The 20,208-nt window shown below is 36.2% G+C and overlaps 1 protein-coding gene across 2 annotated transcripts in view; it reads left to right on the plus strand.

Annotated features, from left to right (window-relative positions):
- The first annotated feature begins 3,771 nt into the window (after positions 1–3,771).
- LOC136040848 (ovochymase-1-like) overlaps positions 3,772–20,208 on the plus strand; it is a 51,472-nt gene continuing 35,035 nt past the window's right edge. For both annotated transcript variants that reach the window (XM_065725213.1, XM_065725214.1), the window contains exons 1-5: positions 3,772–3,895; positions 7,647–7,937; positions 8,891–9,043; positions 13,228–13,352; positions 19,387–19,517. In XM_065725213.1, coding sequence (XP_065581285.1) covers positions 3,821–3,895; positions 7,647–7,937; positions 8,891–9,043; positions 13,228–13,352; positions 19,387–19,517 — 775 coding nt within the window. In that variant the 5' untranslated portion in view covers positions 3,772–3,820. The remainder of the gene's footprint in view (positions 3,896–7,646; positions 7,938–8,890; positions 9,044–13,227; positions 13,353–19,386; positions 19,518–20,208) is intronic.

Raw genomic sequence — 20,208 nt, forward strand, 5'->3', positions numbered from 1 at the left:
TTGCAGGAAAGTGCCTGAAAATGTATTAGAAGTTAGGAGGTATGCCGGAAGGTGTCAGCCCTAGTGCGCTAAAGTGGTGTGAAGCTCCACGGGGTGCATCACAGTGGCGATGTATTGCAAAAACACAAGACAGCGGATTTAATGTGTGTTTTATCATTAAAATATCCGAGAATACCTTAGGAATGATGAAGGGTGCCATAAGGGATCATATGCCAGTCGTAGTGTGGAACGGTGGCATTAATTGTCTTGGACTATTACGTTAGGGGGTGTTTCTCGAAAAAATGAACCAATCGATTTAAAGAATATTTTTATCATAAGAATATCTGAGAATGCCATAGAAATAGAAATACCAGAGGTTGCCATGTGCCAGCCATAGTGTGCCATAGGTCATAGATTGAGAGGAAAACACCAACAAAGAATGCACAAAATATGGAATTTAGTTACATGTCCTGTCCCCTCTCCCTTTAAATGACCTCTAATAAGTCACCCATCTGGCGTCCCTATTGAAAGCTCTCAAAAATATCGTTCTAATGTGGCTTAAATTCATCTATAACGAGACTATGGAAAACACGAAGAAAATTTTATTAACATATATGCTTTTTAACCAGTAATGCCTAGTCTTGTCTAAAAGAAACATGGCATTTTCATTAAAACTTCTTAGAAATATCTTTTAATAAGTACTCTCCTCCTCTCCTGGAATTGGTTTCTAGGGTTCCCGCCTTTCTTCAATTATCGCGTTTTTGCTTATATTTTATCCTATATTAGCTTTTTTCACGTTTTGTTTTTCCTTTTGTTGAGTTTTATCTGCTTTTTTCGTGATTTCATGATTTTATCATGTTCTTTCATTAATAAAACTTTTATTTACAATAAAAATCAGAGTCCTAGAAAGTAATGTCTTGGTCGCCTTGGAAAATTAATAAAATTGTAACAAGCAGTTACAAATGAAACGTAACCAATTTCCAGTAATTGATTTTCTCCTCCCCGTGTCAGTTATTCCAGACTCTGCAAACACGAAATGCAAAGCTTTATTAATCATTTTTACCAGAAAGTATTTCCCGAATTATAATATTAGGAATTCTTTCTTGGCACTGATGGTTAAAGTGGCATTCCATCGGAAAAATCTCTTTCGATTCCAAAGTGAACGGAAATCTTCGGATTACAAAGGTTTCCTAAGGAGAACTTCTATAAGGAAATGTTTCGAAGAAAAATATCTTAAAACAAAAAAATTTGAAAAGAAATGAAATCCCGAAGAAAAAGTCCCTCTGAAGAAAGGAACCCACCGAAGAAAAAAGTCTTGAAGAAAATAAAATCATGACGAAAAAAGTATCTCTTAAATTATTACATGTCACACACGTGTGGGTCATACTTAGTTACAAGCTGGGGTATTCCACGGGCTCACTGAATAAAAAAAGTCATGCTAGAATGCATCACTCTCAGTTACAACCAGGGATTTCCACTTGACTAGTATGCCACCGTTGGCATTTGTTGCCAGAGGGCCCGATGAAATCGGAAGCTAGGGCCCTTGGTGGAATTGGATGCTAGGTGTCCGTTGGAACTGATTTCTAGAGCTCCTATTGGAATTGACTACTAGGGGCTCCTGGTAGAATTTAGCCGTATTGCCCCCCACTGGAATTGGTTGCTAGGGCCTCCAGTGGGATTCTTCGCCAGGGTTTCCATTGGAATTGGTTGCTAAAACAAAGACATCATGAAGAAAATATTTGCATAAGTCAACAAATAATTCCTATTATGTAACAAACACCTGCTTCCTGAAGAAAACATACCCCATAATGTTACAAACACCCGCATCTTGAAGAAAATTAATATCACCTGCGTCTTAACGGAATCGCCATTAAATTTCTTCGTGGTCTTAAACCATTAAGGAAGAAAAGAGTAGCGCCTATGGTTTTGTTTAAAATAATCTTGGCCATACTACTTACATAGTAGCCACGTAATTCATTGTGCTATGCATTTGGAGAGTAGCTTGGTACACAGCAGCCAGGTAATTCATTATATATATTCTAGCTGTATTTAAAGCCTATTGCGTATTTGACACTTTACTGAAAACGAATTATATTAAAGAAATGTTCTTTTGTAAAGTTAAATCTTGAACTGACGAATTTTCAGCTGTAAATTTCATTATATATCAAATATTCAGTTTAATTTAGTTTTTTCCAAAACTGTTAAAGACACATTCAGTGATTAGTTAAAGCACCAATGACGCAGTAGGCTTTAGATTTTTATAGTTAGGGAGTGAGGCAGTAGCTGAACTCTTGTTTGTTGTGATTTGTTCCATTTTTGCTCAGATTTGTATATTCAATTCAGGTCTTACTCCTTTTAATATTTAATTATTCATTTATATTACTACCTGTTCTATGTTTGCTATGTTTGTTTATTTAATTTTCTTCGTTTCGGGTTTCCTCTATTCTCTTATAGTTAAAGGTTTTTCTCTGTTGTAACCTTGATTTGCATATTCAATTTAAGTTTTACCCGTTTCAAGATTCTGTGTAATTCTATTATAATATGTTATGCGCTCATTTGATTTCATTTCACATTCTTTTGATTGATACATTTCATTTCTGTACGTTTTCGGTTTCATTTATTCTTTAAGTATAGTTTCCGGTCGTTTTTATTTGAATTATTACAGATTTTTTTTCCGATGATCTTAAGTTTGATATGGCCTTTACTTTTCTTTGAAATACTTCTTTTTTGGAATTTTTTTTATTAACATTTTAAGAACTGGCAATTTGCATAAGTTACAACCTTCTCACCTGGAGCTTTGAGGGATTTTTCAACCCATAAGTTGTAGTTATAAGAAATTTGGGCTTTTTTGAAAAAAATGTCGATTTGAAAATTTTGATTGGATACATTTGGGAGAAAATAGCGCTGGGGGAGAAGGATGGTTACCCTCCGATCACTTTCGACTCTTAAAAGGAGACAGAAATTTTGATTTCCAATCGAATTGGCCTCTTTCAAAATTTGTACGACCACCCCTTCCATAAAAACTTATATGTTAAAGATGGGGAACTAGTATAACTTATAGCCATTGCCTTGATGGTGGGGAGAGGGGGGGGTATCATAATTATAGTTAATTGACATTTGGACTATTTTGATCTAAAGATCTATCTCGAAATTTTGATAGGAAGCATTTGGTCAAAAAACTACGTGAAGGGGGACTGGTTGCCGTCCGATTACTCTTGACTTTTAAATAACGAGCTAAAACTTTCAATTTTAATGATAAAACATTGAATCCTTATTGCCTTTACTGCAGGCAATGCTGTAGCAATGCAGGCAATGCAGGCATTACTGCAGGCAATGTAAGCTCTACAATAGGGTCATCTCATATGCTCAACCTGACGATTTGATTTTCATTAAAATCGATTTAATTCGATTTAATTATTTCCTCCCTCTTCCAAAAATCACAAAAATATTTTCAGGCTCGCAGTTCTTGATGGTCAAAATTAAACTTAATGTTAATGTTAAATATTAAACTCATTTCATCAACACAGACCATGAAATCAAACTAGGCTTTTCAGACCACACTCTTATATAACACCATAAGAAGGCATATTTTTTATTGGGAGGGGGGCATTCACTTATACATGTGGCCCTTTTTAATTATTGCATTTAATTGTAAATAGTACCAACAAAATTGAAAACAGCACAAATAATTTGATTTTTGATTAATATTTCTTCAGGTGTACATACTCATTATATCGCAGAAAAAGCAATTATCCCTACGCCAGATTTTTCATCAAATTAAACACGGTATAATTAAATACCGAACGATAAATTTCTCCGAAACTGTTAGTACCAGATTGACATGGTTCCTCTGTGGAGTTTTCAGCCTTTTTTTATTTATTTACTACAATGTCAAACCAGGGAATCGGATGCAAAGGTTTGCTTAGATCTATCTAATTTGACCCGATCTCAACGATAATTTTAGATATATTGGACATAATATATATGCATATAGTAATAATAACCAAACTCTAAAAAATGGAACTTCGATGACAGTAAATATAGAAAAAATTGAATTTTTATGTTGATTCCAAATATATAAAATTCATTTAGTTCAATATGACTGATAAAAAGCTACGAGCCGGAGAAGATGTGCCTGAATTTGTAAAAAATCAGGCATTTTGGGGGTATGCACCCCCAAAATGTCAAGCGAGCTTAATGATAATCCCACCCTCTGATTCAGAACTTAAGAAAATTTTACTATAGAGGTTTCAAGCTCCTATGTACAAAAATTTAGATTTTTGTTTACCAGATGAAATATCACGGGTGGCTGTTAATTTGTTTCTTCCTTAGAGTAATCGTATCGAACCAATAGTCCTAGATGATGTGGAGAGAGCTCATTTGAACGGAAACCAAAAGTTTTAGGGCCCTTCTTAAGTGATCCAAACGATTAGATGGTAACTAGCCCTCCTCCCACGCCCGTTTTTTTCTAAATTCATCTGATCTCAAATTGTGAGATCCAATATAATTGTGAGATCCATAATATCCAATATAGTTGAAAGTTCTAATACCTATGCTTTTGGAGATAACATAACCCCCGTGGTCCCAGGGGAAAAGGCTATAAGCTATGTAATTTGCAGTTGTTCACAGATACTATTTGTTTCTGGGGAATTTCCTGTAGGGAAAATTTTCTATGAATAGGAATTTTCCAGGGTAAATTGTACATGGGAGGATGGATTTCCTGGCACTATTAAAAAAGGTCCGAAATTAAATAAAAATAAACACGTGGTAAAGTAAAAATAAACTACGACAGGAGCTGTCGTAGAAACTTCAAAATGGGATTTTTCAATTGGTAATCGCAAGTTCTAGTTCCCTTTTTAATAGTCAAAAGCACTATAGTTATTTAGCACTTTAGAAAATTTCCTTACTGCTCTAATTAAACGACTCTTGCGTTCCAGGAGTCGCTATTAAAGAACCAAAAAGAAAACTAAGACATTAGCGTAAAGAGTTAGGAGTTGAGGAGGGGGTAACCCCTTTTGTATACACAATAATTTCTGTTTGTTTTAAGGTTTAATATTATCTTGCTTTCAGTTGAAAAAATTTGTCTATTTGAACTTTTTTTTAATGTTTTTTTTTATAATACTGTGAAATCCGGCTCTACCTCCATGGAAAAAAATACCCCCCCCCCCTAGTATGATCCTCTAGACAATTCAACCCATATGAAAATTTACCCCAAACTTTAACCTCCACACGTAAAATTGAGGCGGCAAAAAGATAGCAAAGATAATAAAAAGAATTTCGAATAGAAATTCTGGCATATTCCCCCAGTATAAAACTTTCACTGGATAGTTCAACCGCCGGAAACTTCCTTCTTCATAGAAAATCCCCCCAGCAGAGAGTTCACAACCCTTCCCGATCTGAGAAATGTATTCATAATTCCCAGTAACAAACACTATACGTAGACGATGGGCAACCTTTATAACTTAAGGACCTTCCCCGAGGGGCTGTGGGGACTATGCTATCACTAAAGGCATAGTTTTAGGATCTTTCAACTACGCTAAACAGAATGGCTATCTCAAAGTTTTGATCGTATAACTTTAGTAAAAAGAGGGCATGGGAGGGGCTAGCTTCCCTCCAGTCTTTTGTTCATTTAAAAAGGGCACTAGAACTTTTAATTTCCGTTTAAATGATCCCTCTTTCGATATTATAGGACTATTGGTTCACTACCTTCAGCCCTGGAAGGAAAAAAGACGAAAGAATAAACATGCATCTGCGATCTTTCTTTTGGCAAAAATTCCTAAACTCTACATTTTTGCAGATAGAAACTTGAAACGGTTATGTGGTTCTCATTAAGGTTTTCTGACTTTTAGGGGGTATTCCCTCCCATTCTGAAAATATTCCCAGACATTCAATGGTTAACACTAAAGTTAATTAATCTTATATATTCGGAATCAGCGTATTTAGCTGATATAGACTATCTATTGATACCAAACTTAAGTTTTTTAGAGTTTTGGTTACTATTGAGCCGCGTCGCTTCCTGCTTACAGTTTGTTACCTCAAACTGTATGATAAAAATGTAATAAGTGGTGGATTCATTTTCAACCTTGCTAAACTATCTTGGAAACTGCAAATTTGCCAAAACGGCAATTTTTTCTCCCTCTGCAGTTTTCTTAGAAAATTTTTCTTAGTTTTTAGACTTTTGGTTTCCATGTGCTGTTTTTTTAGAAAATTTTTCTTAGTTTTTAGACTTTTGGTTTTCATGCGCTATTTTTCTTAGAAAAGTTTTCTTAGTTTTTAGACTTTTGATTTCCATGTGCTATTTTGAACCCTTTTAGTGCCTTTAAAAGCTCAAGCTGTAATTTCCTCAAAAAATGATTACTTAAGTAAAAAAAAAGGGCTTGAAAACAGCATAAAGTGGTTTATTCAATCATATTCTAGCTAACTTTTGTTGAAAATCCCACACTAACCAGAAGTGTTCCCTCTTTGTCGGTAGGTTAACCTAGTGAAAAGAACATCACTCCCCGCAAGCTAACACGTGATCAGTATTTACCTTATGACCTACTAGAATTTTGATATTGAGGCTTAAAAAAAGCTTAGCCAACCTTTCTTGTTTCTCTTTTTTTGTTGGTTCTTAGTTAGTTCAATGACTGAACACAAGATTAAATTGGATCAAATTCGTTGAGCGCTAATTAATCCAAATTTCAAACGTTCAGGTTCTTTTGTTTTCGGTGAGAGTTCTTAATTTTTTATCAGTTGATCCAATTGATTGAACTGGCACACAGCCAACAAATTAGAGGTGGCGTTATTTTCTATTTACACTACGAACACAGAAAGGTTGCTGTTAGATTTTTTTTCATATATGAAGTTAATAGACAAAGAAAAAGTAGCACTTTTGTGCGACACTTACTGGCTTTTGATGGAAAAGTGCGGTTTTCGGTGTCGTACGTAATACAGTACGACAATGATAAAAAAAGTGCAGCAAACTCACAAAAGTGCGACATTTAGCTACCTTAACAGTGACAGAAACTGTATATTTTACGTGGCAGAATGCCATGCATGAACATAAACATGGTATATTTCTGGTTATATGCGATGGCATGCGCGCTTTGAAAAACGGAAGAATTTTTGCTAAGATGTTTTCCTCAGAAATTGCCTACCGACTGATTTGCATACCCGACTGACTGATCGTATCTCAAACAGTAAGCTGTGCGAAAGTGTGGTTCAATCCACGGATGAAAGATGACAGATTGCAAAGATTTTATTGGCCAGCCGCCTGCGGCCAAACGAAAAGCAGGTTGTTCCCAGTTGGGGTGGATGGATGTTTTAAGGAAAGGGCTAAGGGAAATGGGAACTTCCTAGAAGGGGATATAGAGGGAGTCTTTGTATAGATTGAGATGGAGGAGGAGCGTCATAGCTGTGTTGGCCTCAGGTGGATAGGTGGTGCAATGAGTTGTTAGTAATAGTATTAGTGGCATGTGCAAGAGCGTAGCTAGGGGGAGTAATTGAATATAGCTGTTCCCAGGCTCAGCCTCTGAAGAGCGCTGAACTAAGTTCTTTTTCACTCATATGGAGAGGGGGGCGTAGAAACTGACATTGTTCCCAGGCACAAAAATTACTTCGCCTCTGAATCCATGAATATATTTTATTGTGTCCAATTCTTATAAGAATCTTTAAATCTGTATTTGCAGGGTATACCAAAAATAGTTCATTCGCACAATTATCAACGAACTGTCGATGAAAGAGTTCCACTTCTTAATGTCCGATATGAATTTGTCTTTCCGCAAATTGAAGTATTACGGCCCATAGAAGACAGTGGCTATTCCAATATCCCAGAAGAAACAGAATATAATGAATCTAATGAAGAAAATGATGACATGTTCTATGTTGAAGAACACCCTGAAGTAATATTAGATAATCACCAGGACCCGGTACTTGTTGATGAAGATTATTTTGACAATGAATACGAAGAAACTAGTGAGGTATGTAACAAGTCCTCTGAGAAGCGGAACATACAGTACAAAGAAACAAATAGAAATATTATAATATGTTGTTTGTCGTAAGGCTATCTCCTCACCTTGAAATGATTTATTATTAATCAGATATTTCTTACCATAAATCAATTTTCTTTTCAAGGTAAATTTTAGAGGTGGCAATAAAAAAAAAAGTTTAGAGTTAATTAAAAAGACCATTAGGGACAAATAAAATCAAAGCCAAACTCTGATCAGGAACGCTAGAGGATGCATTAGGAATACAAACCAATTCCGTATGACTCATTAATCTTGCATTAAGATTTTTTGTGGAATCACTTTCAGGGAGGAGGGAATTAGGTAAAAAAAAAACTTTACAAAGCGCATCAAAAATTTGTTTATGCAATTTATTACTTTCTACGAGTCCCGAAAAATATTTTGGAGGGAGGGATTACTCGTTTTAACCTCCCCCCCCCCTTCCTGGTTGTCAACTCTTTCATAGGACTTCCATCTCCAACTACTTTCACTAAGGTGAAAAGATGATGTAATAAGTCATATGAGAATATGATATCCTAGGCATTGTTTGAACCATATACTGTACTAGAATAAGATTTGAACCAAACGATAAAAGTCGCTAAGTCGGCTATATCCTTAAGTTCAGAAAACTTTGTCAGATAACGTCTTGAGAATTACCAAAGAAAAGCTGTAGGGGGAGGAGCAAGCCTAAAATAGGGGACAAACCAATTAATTATTCCAAATGTATATTTGAGCAATCTTGTGAGCACAATGACGTTTTGTTATTTGCTTGACGTATTCGGTTAAAACTTGCTATAGGTCCTCCCTTCATTCTGGAGAATTTTGTGTCTTATCCCCCTAGCCCCCCCCCCCCCGAGCTTCTTCTCCGGAACCCGTTTCTGGGAACACCATTGCTTTTAAACATTATCAACATTCTCCATTTTTTGCAGCTTCAAACGTCGAATGAAGAAGTTCCATCAAGAAGAAAACGCCATGCAAGGATGAAATGTGGCGGAACAATTACAGATGTCGTTGGGGTTATAGAAACGCCAAATTATCCATATAATTACGAAAATAATATGGAATGCACTTGGGTTATAGAGGTAAGATTAATAACGAAAAGAAGAATAAAATCCCATAAAATGACAGCACATGGTCGAAGCTTCAGTATAACATTTGAATAAGTGAAAAAGAGGCTTTAAATGTGCAATGACTTAAAAACAAAATATCCAAAACATAAAACAGGCTGGTGACCTCCTTTATATTAAAAAATTTTACTAAAATTGTTCTTTAGGCCTAAATATCAGATAACGTAATCATCCATCGCCCATTTTAGAAGTAAATAGCATCGAAATTAGCTCCAGTATATATATTGGGGGGGGTCAAGAGGGGGTCCACCTCCGGATAGTCAATGAGCTTCGGCTATCCTTCATGGGAAACCAATGGCGGTTTTGGCTTCTTCAATTTGCTTATAATTACAGTATGTATTATGTATTATTACGCAAGTATCATGGTTGAAGCAGCAGCTGCAACCCAGTAAAGAGCGAACCACAGACTATAGTAACCAAAACTTGAAAAATATGTTTTTTAAAAAGAACTGCCTAGTGAAAAAAAATTTCATCTGACGCTGAATCAGGAATGGTAACTATTAGTTCGGTTGGTCTTGAAAGTAAGTTTTTTGCGAAAAGAAATTTATGGTGATTTCAAAAAAGAGCCTGGAACCCCTTGAAAATGGCGTCAGGTCAAAACAAAAACTGTATCAGTGAATGGCACATCTGGGCTGCTTCGTAATCTGTAAATTATTGATTCAGAATAAGCGTGTCCTTAGGTTTAGCGACGTATGATTGCCAAACTTTCGATTCCTCAACTAGTTCTGTAAAAACCAGCGTTGTCAGTCAACTTTGACTAGTTTTATAACGCTATTGAAAATATAATTTGTATCAGTTTTAATTGGTTCTGTTTAGCTAATGAAATCAATAAAGAGTAGAGCTCCTTACTTACTTTCCTTGGCTCAGAACTAACTTACTAAAACAACGGAAAGTAGAACAAGAAGGAAAGAGTGTCGAAAAGGGATTTAATTCTTATCTACGTCTTCTTCTAGCAACACAAGGACAGAAAGTGAAGACGATCTTAACAGTGAAAGGTGAAAGCAGCTCTTTGACCAAATTAATTAATTAATTAATAAACATAAACCAATTAATGGTCCAAAATCAGCTTTGGCTCATGTTTGCGATGGTCCCTTTCAACAAAGAGACATGATTTTTCATTGGACTAAATGGAGAAAATTCGGAAGAGAATCATCAGACTATTCAAATAGCTTTAAAACATATCTTTGGAACATCTTTAAAACAATCCGTCGATTTTTGAATTAAAATGGAATAGTTGTGGGTATCAAGTCATGGCTAATTGTAGAAAAAGCCAAGACAAATAGTCCAATTGAGTGAGAGGCAATTCTGGTATTAATCCCCCTTATTAAGATTATACAAAAAAAATTTTGACCACATCAGCACCCTTGCGCTAAATGGTGGGATGGTGTACCAAGCTGTTAAAAAGCAAAGATAGTCCGTGCCTTCCCTAAGTCTTCAATAGTACATTTTTCTTCAAGCAATAACGAAGAAAAGATGATATTTAGCAAAGAGGTTACTCGCTTAAATTAAAAAACGTTACAGGATACATAACTAAATATTGCAAACTCATCAGAAAAACATAAATAAGTAGTAGATTCAGCTTTTACTAAGTCTTTCAGTATTGAGTTGCTGCAGATGAAAGTATTGTACTTTAAACACTTTTAGGTGGTGACGGTGAAGCTAATAAGCTCGGATTCATTGCCAGCTTTCCCGTTAATATTAAAGTGCATATGTATCTTCCACTTCCTTCAACTCCCGCACCCATCATAAGAAAAAAAACTTGCAGTTGAACCACGCACTATTCCAGTGGCTCCGTGCATCATTTCATTCAGTTGCATGTGATTTCAAAACGTCGTCTTGGCAAATCAGAAATACACTCTTTAAATTACCACCGTTGAAACCTTACACTAGAATATTGCACGATACACGATACTCATTGAACAACAATATAACCGCTTTTTTCATTACCAGCTTTCCCGTTAATATTAAAGTGCATATGTATCTTCCACTTCCTTCAACTCCCGCACCCATCATAAGAAAAAAAACTTGCAGTTGAACCACGCACTATTCCAGTGGCTCCGTGCATCATTTCATTCAGTTGCATGTGATTTCAAAACGTCGTCTTGGCAAATCAGAAATACACTCTTTAAATTACCACCGTTGAAACCTTACACTAGAATATTGCACGATACACGATACTCATTGAACAACAATATAACATCGCTTTTTTTTAGATGGACAGCAATGATATGTCCTCTTATTATTCTTCTTTGCTATTGAGGCGGTGGAACATCATAGAGAGCTGTTTAAGGCCTCATAAAAGATAAAGCAAATATTTAATCATTTTTATATGTCTAGACACGATAAGGCCGTCATAAAGTACCACACGGTGCACTAAGAGCGCAATTTGGGTGACATTTTTGGAATTGAAGGGCCGGTCCGGACACATGGACATTAAAGAGAGCTAACTATGGGCTCATTTATAAAATATTTTTTATTTTTTTATAAATTTGACTTTATATGGTAATCATAAAATTACACATGGCACCCAAAGAGTGCACTCTGTGTTGTTTTTTATTTAACAAAATAAAAATAACAAAAAGAGTTTTGTCCAATGAAAAAACTTGGTGGACAAATTTCCCACCGCCCTTGCAGAAATTCTCCTTTATGGAGAATCCCTCTATAAAAATTCTTTACATTTTAAACAGTGACATTATTTTTAATTTGAAGTATTAACAAAAATGTGTGAATTATTAACTTATTCGGTGAGCATTGTTTGATTGAGAATATCCGGAAAATCTGAACAATTATTAACAGCACTATGGTAGAAAGCTTACATTAATTAAAACTTACCAGGGATACCAATTGGATAGAAAAAACTGACTCACAAGAGTGTGTAAATTACCTTCCCCTTTTTATCTTTGTTAGAAAAAACGGAATCAAGAAAAATTACACAAAAGTTTATTTTGTGTAAACAAGGGTATGGGAAGTATATACTTTCGGAATGGGGAGGTGAATCCTGAATATTTTTTGATGTCTAAGATTCCCTTCACCAAGTAAAGCTTGGTCTCCTAGCCGTACATATTACATCTTGTGAACAATCACAGGATGCTAATCACAGCTTAGATACCAATACAGTTATGAAAATTCGATTTATTTTTGGGACACAGTGCGTGGTAGCGATGCTAGCGGCTGGAGGCAGGAAACTGGCAGTCTGAATCTAAAAGTCGGAGCAATTCAAAGCTTAGATACCAATAGTTCAGAGCTATGGTGTTGTAGCACGATCTATGCGTCGGAGCGTGGGCTTGGAGGAGGTGCCAAGTTCAGAGTTCTGTACCAAAAGCTTCCCATGGGCAAGATAAGAGTTTTTATAACTGTATTAATATCACACTTACAGTTAATATCACCAATACAGTTATGAAAACTCGATTTATTTTTGGGACACAGTGCGCGGTAGTGATGCCAGCGGCAGGAGACAGGAAACTGGTAGTCTGAATCTAACAGTCGGAGCAATTCACAGCTTAGAGCTAGTAGCTAGCTTTAGAGTTAGAGAATAGTTCAGAGCTGTGGTGTTCCCTCCTATGGTGTTGTAGTACGATCTACGCGTCGGAGCGTGGGGTTGGATGAGGTGCCAAGTTCAGAGCTCTGTACCAAAAGCTTTTCATGGTCAAGATGGGAGTTTTCATAACTGTATTGGTATCTAAGCTGTGATGCTGATGGAGAAATAAATGACGCACAAGTAGCATTGGTTGGAGACAGCGGCTGGAGACAGGAAACTGGTAGTCTGAATCTAACAGTCGGAGCAATTCAAAGCTTAGAGCTAGTAGCTAGCTTTAGAGTTAGAGAATAGTTCAGAGCTGTGGTGTTCCCGCCTATGGTGCTGTAGTACGATCTACGCGTCGTAGCGTGGGATTGGATGAGGCGTCAAGTTCAGAGCTCTGTACCAAAAGCTTTTCATGGTCAAGATAGGAGTTTTCATAACTGTATTGGTATCTAAGCTGTGATGCTGATGGAGAAATAAATGACGCACAAGTAGCATTGGCGTTACATGAAATGCAACCAATAACAGTGTGGCAACATTCTTTTATGGTGAGCATTATTGTTTAATAAACATTTCATTAATTTTTTCTTGCATTTCTTAATATTACTTTTCTTTTTAGACACCTGAAAATACGACTGTTAATTTCTTTTGCGAAGATTTCGACCTCCAAGGAAGTATGACATGCCAAAATGATTATCTCGAGGTATCGGAGTCAGGTGACGTGGAATTTAAGGATTCAACGAGGTATAAATAGCCCTTATTTTGGATAATTTTGTGTTCTTCCCTTTAGCCTTTGGATGTGATTCTTTCATGTTTTAACAAAAAAGCTTTCCTTGATGATTAAAAAAACTTTAAGATCATATTGAGGCTCATCCTAAGGTCGGGGTAGTGGTAGCTTCTCTACGCCCCTTGGTCTTTACGCTAGAACTTGTGTGCAAGTTTTGACTCCTGATCCTGTATTATCAAGCTGAGATCAATGTCGCACTGCTATTACAGTTGTTTTTCAACTGAACTTTTTCCATTAACAGCATCTGTGATGAATAGGTACACGACTTTTGTAGATGGCTCTTAACTATCAAGACAAATATGGCGAGCTGTTGACCTGTGGTGATTTCCGACATTCAAATGTTTTTATACACCAACCATGAATCTTGACCATTATATCTTTTTGATTTTTGTCTTAAATAATTTCTCTATCAGTTCTGGCCTCCTTCTTCCAAAGGTTTGTTATATAGGATCATTTGAGCTGTGTGATGCATTGGATTGCTTGTAATGCAGTCAACATGTTGATAATGCTGCATATTCATTACATATATTAATCTTTCATTTAGTACGGGCAGTATTTGATTAGGGATGATGTGCCACTGTGCATCAGTGTTGATTTTGCTTCACAAAGTGACAGAAGTTGAAACTTCACTATTGCATGATCGCTGCGACACTCAGCATGATGTCCTTTGTTATGTAAAAAAAACTGCTATGGCTCAAAATTCCTGTTCTAATGTGATCTCTTTCAGTATTCTATGACTAGGCCACGGATTCTATATATACACTACTGGCCATTTTTTTTAAATGGAAAATATTACACTTTTGTCTATATGTGCTTGCCTATATATTCATTACATATATTAATCTCTCATTTAGTACGGGGAGTATATTTGATTAGGGATGATGTGCCACTGTGCATCAGTGTTGATTTTGCTTCACAAAGTGACAGAAGTTGGAACTTCACTATTGCATGATCGCTGCGACACTCAGCATGATGTCCTTTGTTATGTAAAAAAAAACTGCTATGGCTCAAAATTCCTGTTCTAATGTGATCTCTTTCAGTATTCTATGACTAACGGATTCTATATATACACTTCTGGCCATTTTTTTTAAATGGAAAATATTACACTTTTGTCTATATGTGCTTGCCTATATATTCATTACATATATTAATCTCTCATTTAGTACGGGCAGTATATTTGATTAGGGATGATGTGCCACTGTGCATCAGTGTTGATTTTGCTTCACAAAATGACAGAAGTTGAAACTTCACTATTATGTAAGAAAAGAACTGCTACGGCTCAAAATTTCTGTTCTAATGAGACCTCTTTCAGTATTCTATTACTACGGACTCTATATATACACTTCTGGCCATTTTTTTCTGGAAAATGGAAAATATTATGCTCTTGCCTATATGTGCTTGAAACAATTGCCCATGCCGTTTCCCTTGTATTTCTTATCACTTAAAATACCTTTTTTGGAGCGTTCTGCTTTTTTCAGAAATCTTTTAACAAAATCTTCTAACCATAAATTTGGATGACTACTTTCAAACTAGTAGGAATTCACACATTTAGAATAATAACATCGTAGTAACCCGCCTAAGTAAAGAGTTGAAACTCTTTTTTCCAAAGCCACTTCGTATGAGAGAAGTTGTCGAAGAAACTTTGGAGGGGAAATTGAATTGGAAATTGAAAGTGCTAGTGCTCTTTTAAAGGTCAAAAGTGAACGTCTTCAAAGCGGAAGGGATAAGGGTATTAAGTTGAAACTTTCAGGGCAATTTGTGAAGGATTTGAAGCTGAATTAAAATATACTATATGCATACAGATTGCCGAAAAAGTTGTATCTACACTATCTCAGAAACGAATAAGATAAGAGGTAAAAACCCTAAGATCATCTTGGAGGGATATCGAACTAAATCGAAAGACATCCTGACATGCATCCAGGTTGTCAAAGGGCTGTGTTTGTAAAATCTTGGGAGTGGCTAAAGGTATTAAGGTGAATTTTTAGTCCATGTTGAGGAGGATATTGAAATAAGTAAACATGTAGTTTGCGCATCCATGTTGTCAAATGATACAACTAAAATATCTCAGGAAAGGCTAAGAGATTTAGGTTGAAACTTTTGGAGCATGTTAAACTAGATCACTTGACTCTATCTGCATTCTGGTTGTCAAAAGGACGCATCTGTAATATATCAGCAGGGCAATATTTATTTACTCAATGTAATTATAAGAGAAAATGGGCGTGGGATGGGGGCTATGTTACCCTTCATTCTTTTCAATCCATTAAAAAGGCACTCACCTCGATGAGGTTCTGAGATATGTGATTGACCTAACAGGAACAGATTCACTCTCTTTGGGGGAGTAGTGGGGGTAGGGTATTTCGGTTAATTCGGAAAAATTAGAAAAATGAGGTATTTTTAACTTACGAACGGGTGATCGGATCTTCATGAAATTTGATATATAGAAGGACATGGTAATTCATAGCTATTATTTTAAATCTCGAACGGATATGATGATATTTGGGGGGAGTTGGAGGGGGAAACCAGAAAACCTGGAAAACGCTTAGAGTGGAGAGATCGGGATGAAACTTGGTGGGAAGAACAAGCACAAGTCCTAGATACATGATGGACATAACCGGAGATGATCTACACTCTTTGGGGGAGTTGGGGGGATTTTCAGTGCTTTGGCGAGTTCAGTGCTTCTGAACGTACTACGACGATGAAAATTGGTAGGCGTGCCAGGGACCTGCACAAATTGACTTGATAGCAGTCGTTTTCCCAATTTGACCATCTCGGATGGGGGGCTAGAGGAATGGGAAATCGTGAAAATTGAAATATCTTTATCTTACGAATGGGTGATCGGATCTTAATGAAACTTGATATATAGAAAGATCTTATGTGTCAGATGCTCTATTTTCAGTTTGAATCGGGCCCGGGGACAAAGGTGGGTGGAGAGAGGAAACAGAAATCTTGGAAACCTGAAATCTTGGAAAACGCTTAGAGTGGAGAGATGGGGATGAAACTTGATGGGAAGAATTAGTAGAAATTGTAGATGCGTGATTGATATAACTGGACTGGATCCACTCTCTTTGGGGGAGTTGGGGAGGGGAGTTTCTAGTGCTTTGTCGAGTTCGGTGCTTTTGGATGTGCTAAGGCAATGAAAATTGGTAGGTGTACCAAATACCTGCAATTGACTTGATAGTATTCGTTTCCCTGATTTGACTATCCGGGGAGCTGGAGGAAGAGGAAAAACTGGAAAGAATGACGTATTTTAACTTACGAATGGGTGATCGGATCTTAATGAAATTTGATGTTTAGTCTCATCACCTTGTGTCTCAGAGCTCCTATTTTAAATTCCGACTGTATCTGGTGATACTGGGGGGATTTGGAGGGGGAAACGGGAAATCTTGGAAAATGCTTACAGTGGAGAGACCGGGATGAAACCTGGTTGGAAAAATAAGCACAAGTCCTAGATACGTGATTGACTTAACCGGACTGAATCCACTCTCTTTGGGAGAGTAGGGGGAAGTTCAGTGCTTTGGCGAGTTCGGTGCTTCTGGACGTATTAGCAAGATCGAAAATGGTAGATCTTTCGGGGGCCTGCATAAATTGACTTGAAAACAGTAGTTTTGTCTAATTTGACCGTCTGGAGGGGTTGAAGGGAGAGTAAAAATTAGAAAAATGAAGTATTTTTAACTAACGAATGGATAATCGAATCTTAATGAATTTTGATATTTAGAAGGACCTCGCGTCTCAAAGCTCTTATTTCAAATCCCGACCGGCATTAAGACTCTGATTTTCCCTTTAAATCAATCTATTGATTCTTAGAATTTTGATAGAGCTCAAACAATATGAGCTCTTACTCTTGGCTCTTCTGAACTTATCAAAAGTGTCATATGAGCTCTTGGCTCTTGTTTTTATTTGAACAGCAGAAACTTGTCATTTCATTATTAGATTGGAATGTTCCACGGTAATTCCCAGCCAATGACACTGAATGGCTAGCATGTGACACCTTCTAGCAGGCAAAATTTTACATATGGTATTTTTCGGGCATTTTCATGCAAAAATTCGTTTACTCTAGAATCGATCGTTTGAAGTTAATGACAAAAATCCTCATTATCGTTTTTTCTGATGACTACGAGCAATTTGGGCAACCATGGCACAATGTACCACATGAGTTGGTTCACCCATGTGTGCCCTCCCCTCTGTCATTACGTATAACCCACATGTGTGCTGTGCTCAGTTTAAGCCGAGCTCCCTACGGGCCCTGAGGTCTAGCATGTCGTGCGAGATTGCGTCATTCCTAATAAATCCATCAAGTCACGTAATATTCTGTAACTCTAAGCTTCAATTACTTGAAAAACAAATATATCGTTTAGAAAGTATATCCCTAAGACGTAACGTGCATCTAATGGCTGTCAAGAAATGACGAAATAGGGATCCCATGGAATTGAGGGATAGGGCTCCGTTTAAAAGCAGGGGTAGGGCTCTTACGAAATCTAGGGATAGGGCCCCGTTCAAAATCAGTGAGGCGTTACTACGGACATGAATGCATATATTAATAAGATTGGCTTATTCTGCTGATTCCACCAGACTAATATGAACGGAAAGTAAACGTTTGAGTGCCTTTTTCATGTGACCAACTAGATTGAAGGGTAACTTAGCCAACCTCCCACGCCCATTTTCCCCAAAATTGTAAGATCAAAATTTTTAGACACCCATTTAGTTCATTATAGTTCAAAAGTCCCAAAACTATATCTTTGGATATAAAATGAAACACCCCACCATCCCAGCCCCTGGGAATAGGTCTTTAAGTCGAAAAATATATTCACTGTTTACGTATAGTACTTGTTATTGGGAACGATACAGAAATTCTTAGGGGTGGGGATTTTGTGCTTGGGGTGGGTTTCTATGGAGATAATTGTAAGTATGGAAGGAATATTCCTTGGGTAAACTTTCCAAGGAAAATTATACAGTGGGGGAATTTGAAAGAACTCCTACAAGGAATTTTTTATTTGCCTTACTTTCTCTTTACCTACTCAATTTTGCATGTTAAGATGTTCCGGGGGAACTGTCCAGAGAAATTTTGTAGAACGGGGGGGGGGGTTATGAGGATGGTATAGTCCAGAAGGAATTTTAAAGGGGAGGTGGTATATTTTACATGGGAAGAACTTTCAACAGAGGAGTTTCCCGTGATAGTACGAAACTTTTTAATGGAGGGTGAGCCAGATTTATCGGCATTATTTGAAAATGGTCAGAAATCAAATATTAAGAAAAAAAGTTCTTTTTCAACTGAAAGTAAAGGGCAACATTAAAACTGAAAACGAACAGGAATTCTTCCGTGTATGAATGGATTACCCCCCTTCCCAATACCTTTCTGTTTGTGCTAATGTTTGGTTGCTTGTTCAAATTTTTTAAGAAAGACTATTGAAACACAAGAGTCGTTTCATTGCAATAAGAGTCCAGTATAGTCCAGTAGGAATTTAAGTATAGTCCAGAAGGAATTTTAAAGGGGAGGTGGTATATTTTACGTGGGAAGAACTTTCAACAGAGGAGTTTCCCGTGATAGTACGGAACTTTTTAATGGAGGGTGAGCCAGATTTATCGGCATTATTTGAAAATGGTCAGAAATCAAATATTAAGAAAAAAAAGTTCTTTTTCAACTGAAAGTAAAGGGCAACATTAAAACTGAAAACGAACAGGAATTCTTCCGTGTATGAATGGATTACCCCCCTTCCCAATACCTTTCTGTTTGTGCTAATGTTTGGTTGCTTGTTCAAATTTTTTAAGAAAGACTATTGAAACACAAGAGTCGTTTCATTGCAATAAGAAGCTTTTTTGGAAGTGCTAAAACCTTTTTATTGATTTTTCTTATTGACTCTTTTAAGACTTGAAATTTTTAAATTGCAAGAGTTTAGCAAGTCTCTGACTCAATAAGTTAATTGTTTTTTAAAAAAAACTGTCATAAATTCGATTTCCGAGATCATTTAATTTGGATTTTTCTTTATATTTCAGGTATTGTGAAGACGACTCTCCGAACGTGCATTCCACACTCAACAGACTAGCTCTTAAATTCAAAAGTAACAATTTCTATCGATACAAGGGATTTAAATGTCAATTTCAAGCCATAGCCCCAAATGGAACCGGTAAGACGTTATATATTCTTTCAAATTGGTGTATATTCCCGACTAATTGGTCAAGAAAACCATTGGAAAACTTCGGGCAAAGGAGTACCTAATATAAAAAAAGGAACTGTTATATTTTATCATTTATAAAATTAAACTTGAAAAATGTGTCCCTTTCAATGCTAAAATGAAAAAAAAACTGACCGGCTTTTCGTTGCTAATAGAATTTACATATTTGGAAGAATGGCTACACAGACAAATATTATTGTATTTTTAGAGAATCCAAACAGGTAACAGAAGGCCTACTTATAAAAAAGTCTATGACTCAAAACTTTTCACTCTTTTTACTGACTTAATTACTTAATTCTTAAATTTTATACTTTTCATATTTTATAATATTTTATAAAATTTATTCATTGTATTTTATATATTTTATATTTTACGTTTTATATATTTTTATATTTATTATGTTCTATAAAATTTTATAGAAATACTTAATTTTTCTCGCAGGAAAACAATACTGTAAAATTTAACTTTTAGCACTTTTTATTGGCTTAAAATTTTACTTTATGGGTTTTAAAACAAATCAGAAGGCGAAAAAGGCCTAATTATTTGTTTGTACAGAGGCAAAGAATAGTTTGATTTGGCATAAGGAAAAAAATCACTGATGTATACCACCACTGAGATTAAGGCACACTTTACGTCATGGAAT

This window comes from Artemia franciscana, chromosome 21 (assembly GCF_032884065.1).
Source record: "Artemia franciscana chromosome 21, ASM3288406v1, whole genome shotgun sequence".
Taxonomy (NCBI): domain Eukaryota; kingdom Metazoa; phylum Arthropoda; class Branchiopoda; order Anostraca; family Artemiidae; genus Artemia; species Artemia franciscana.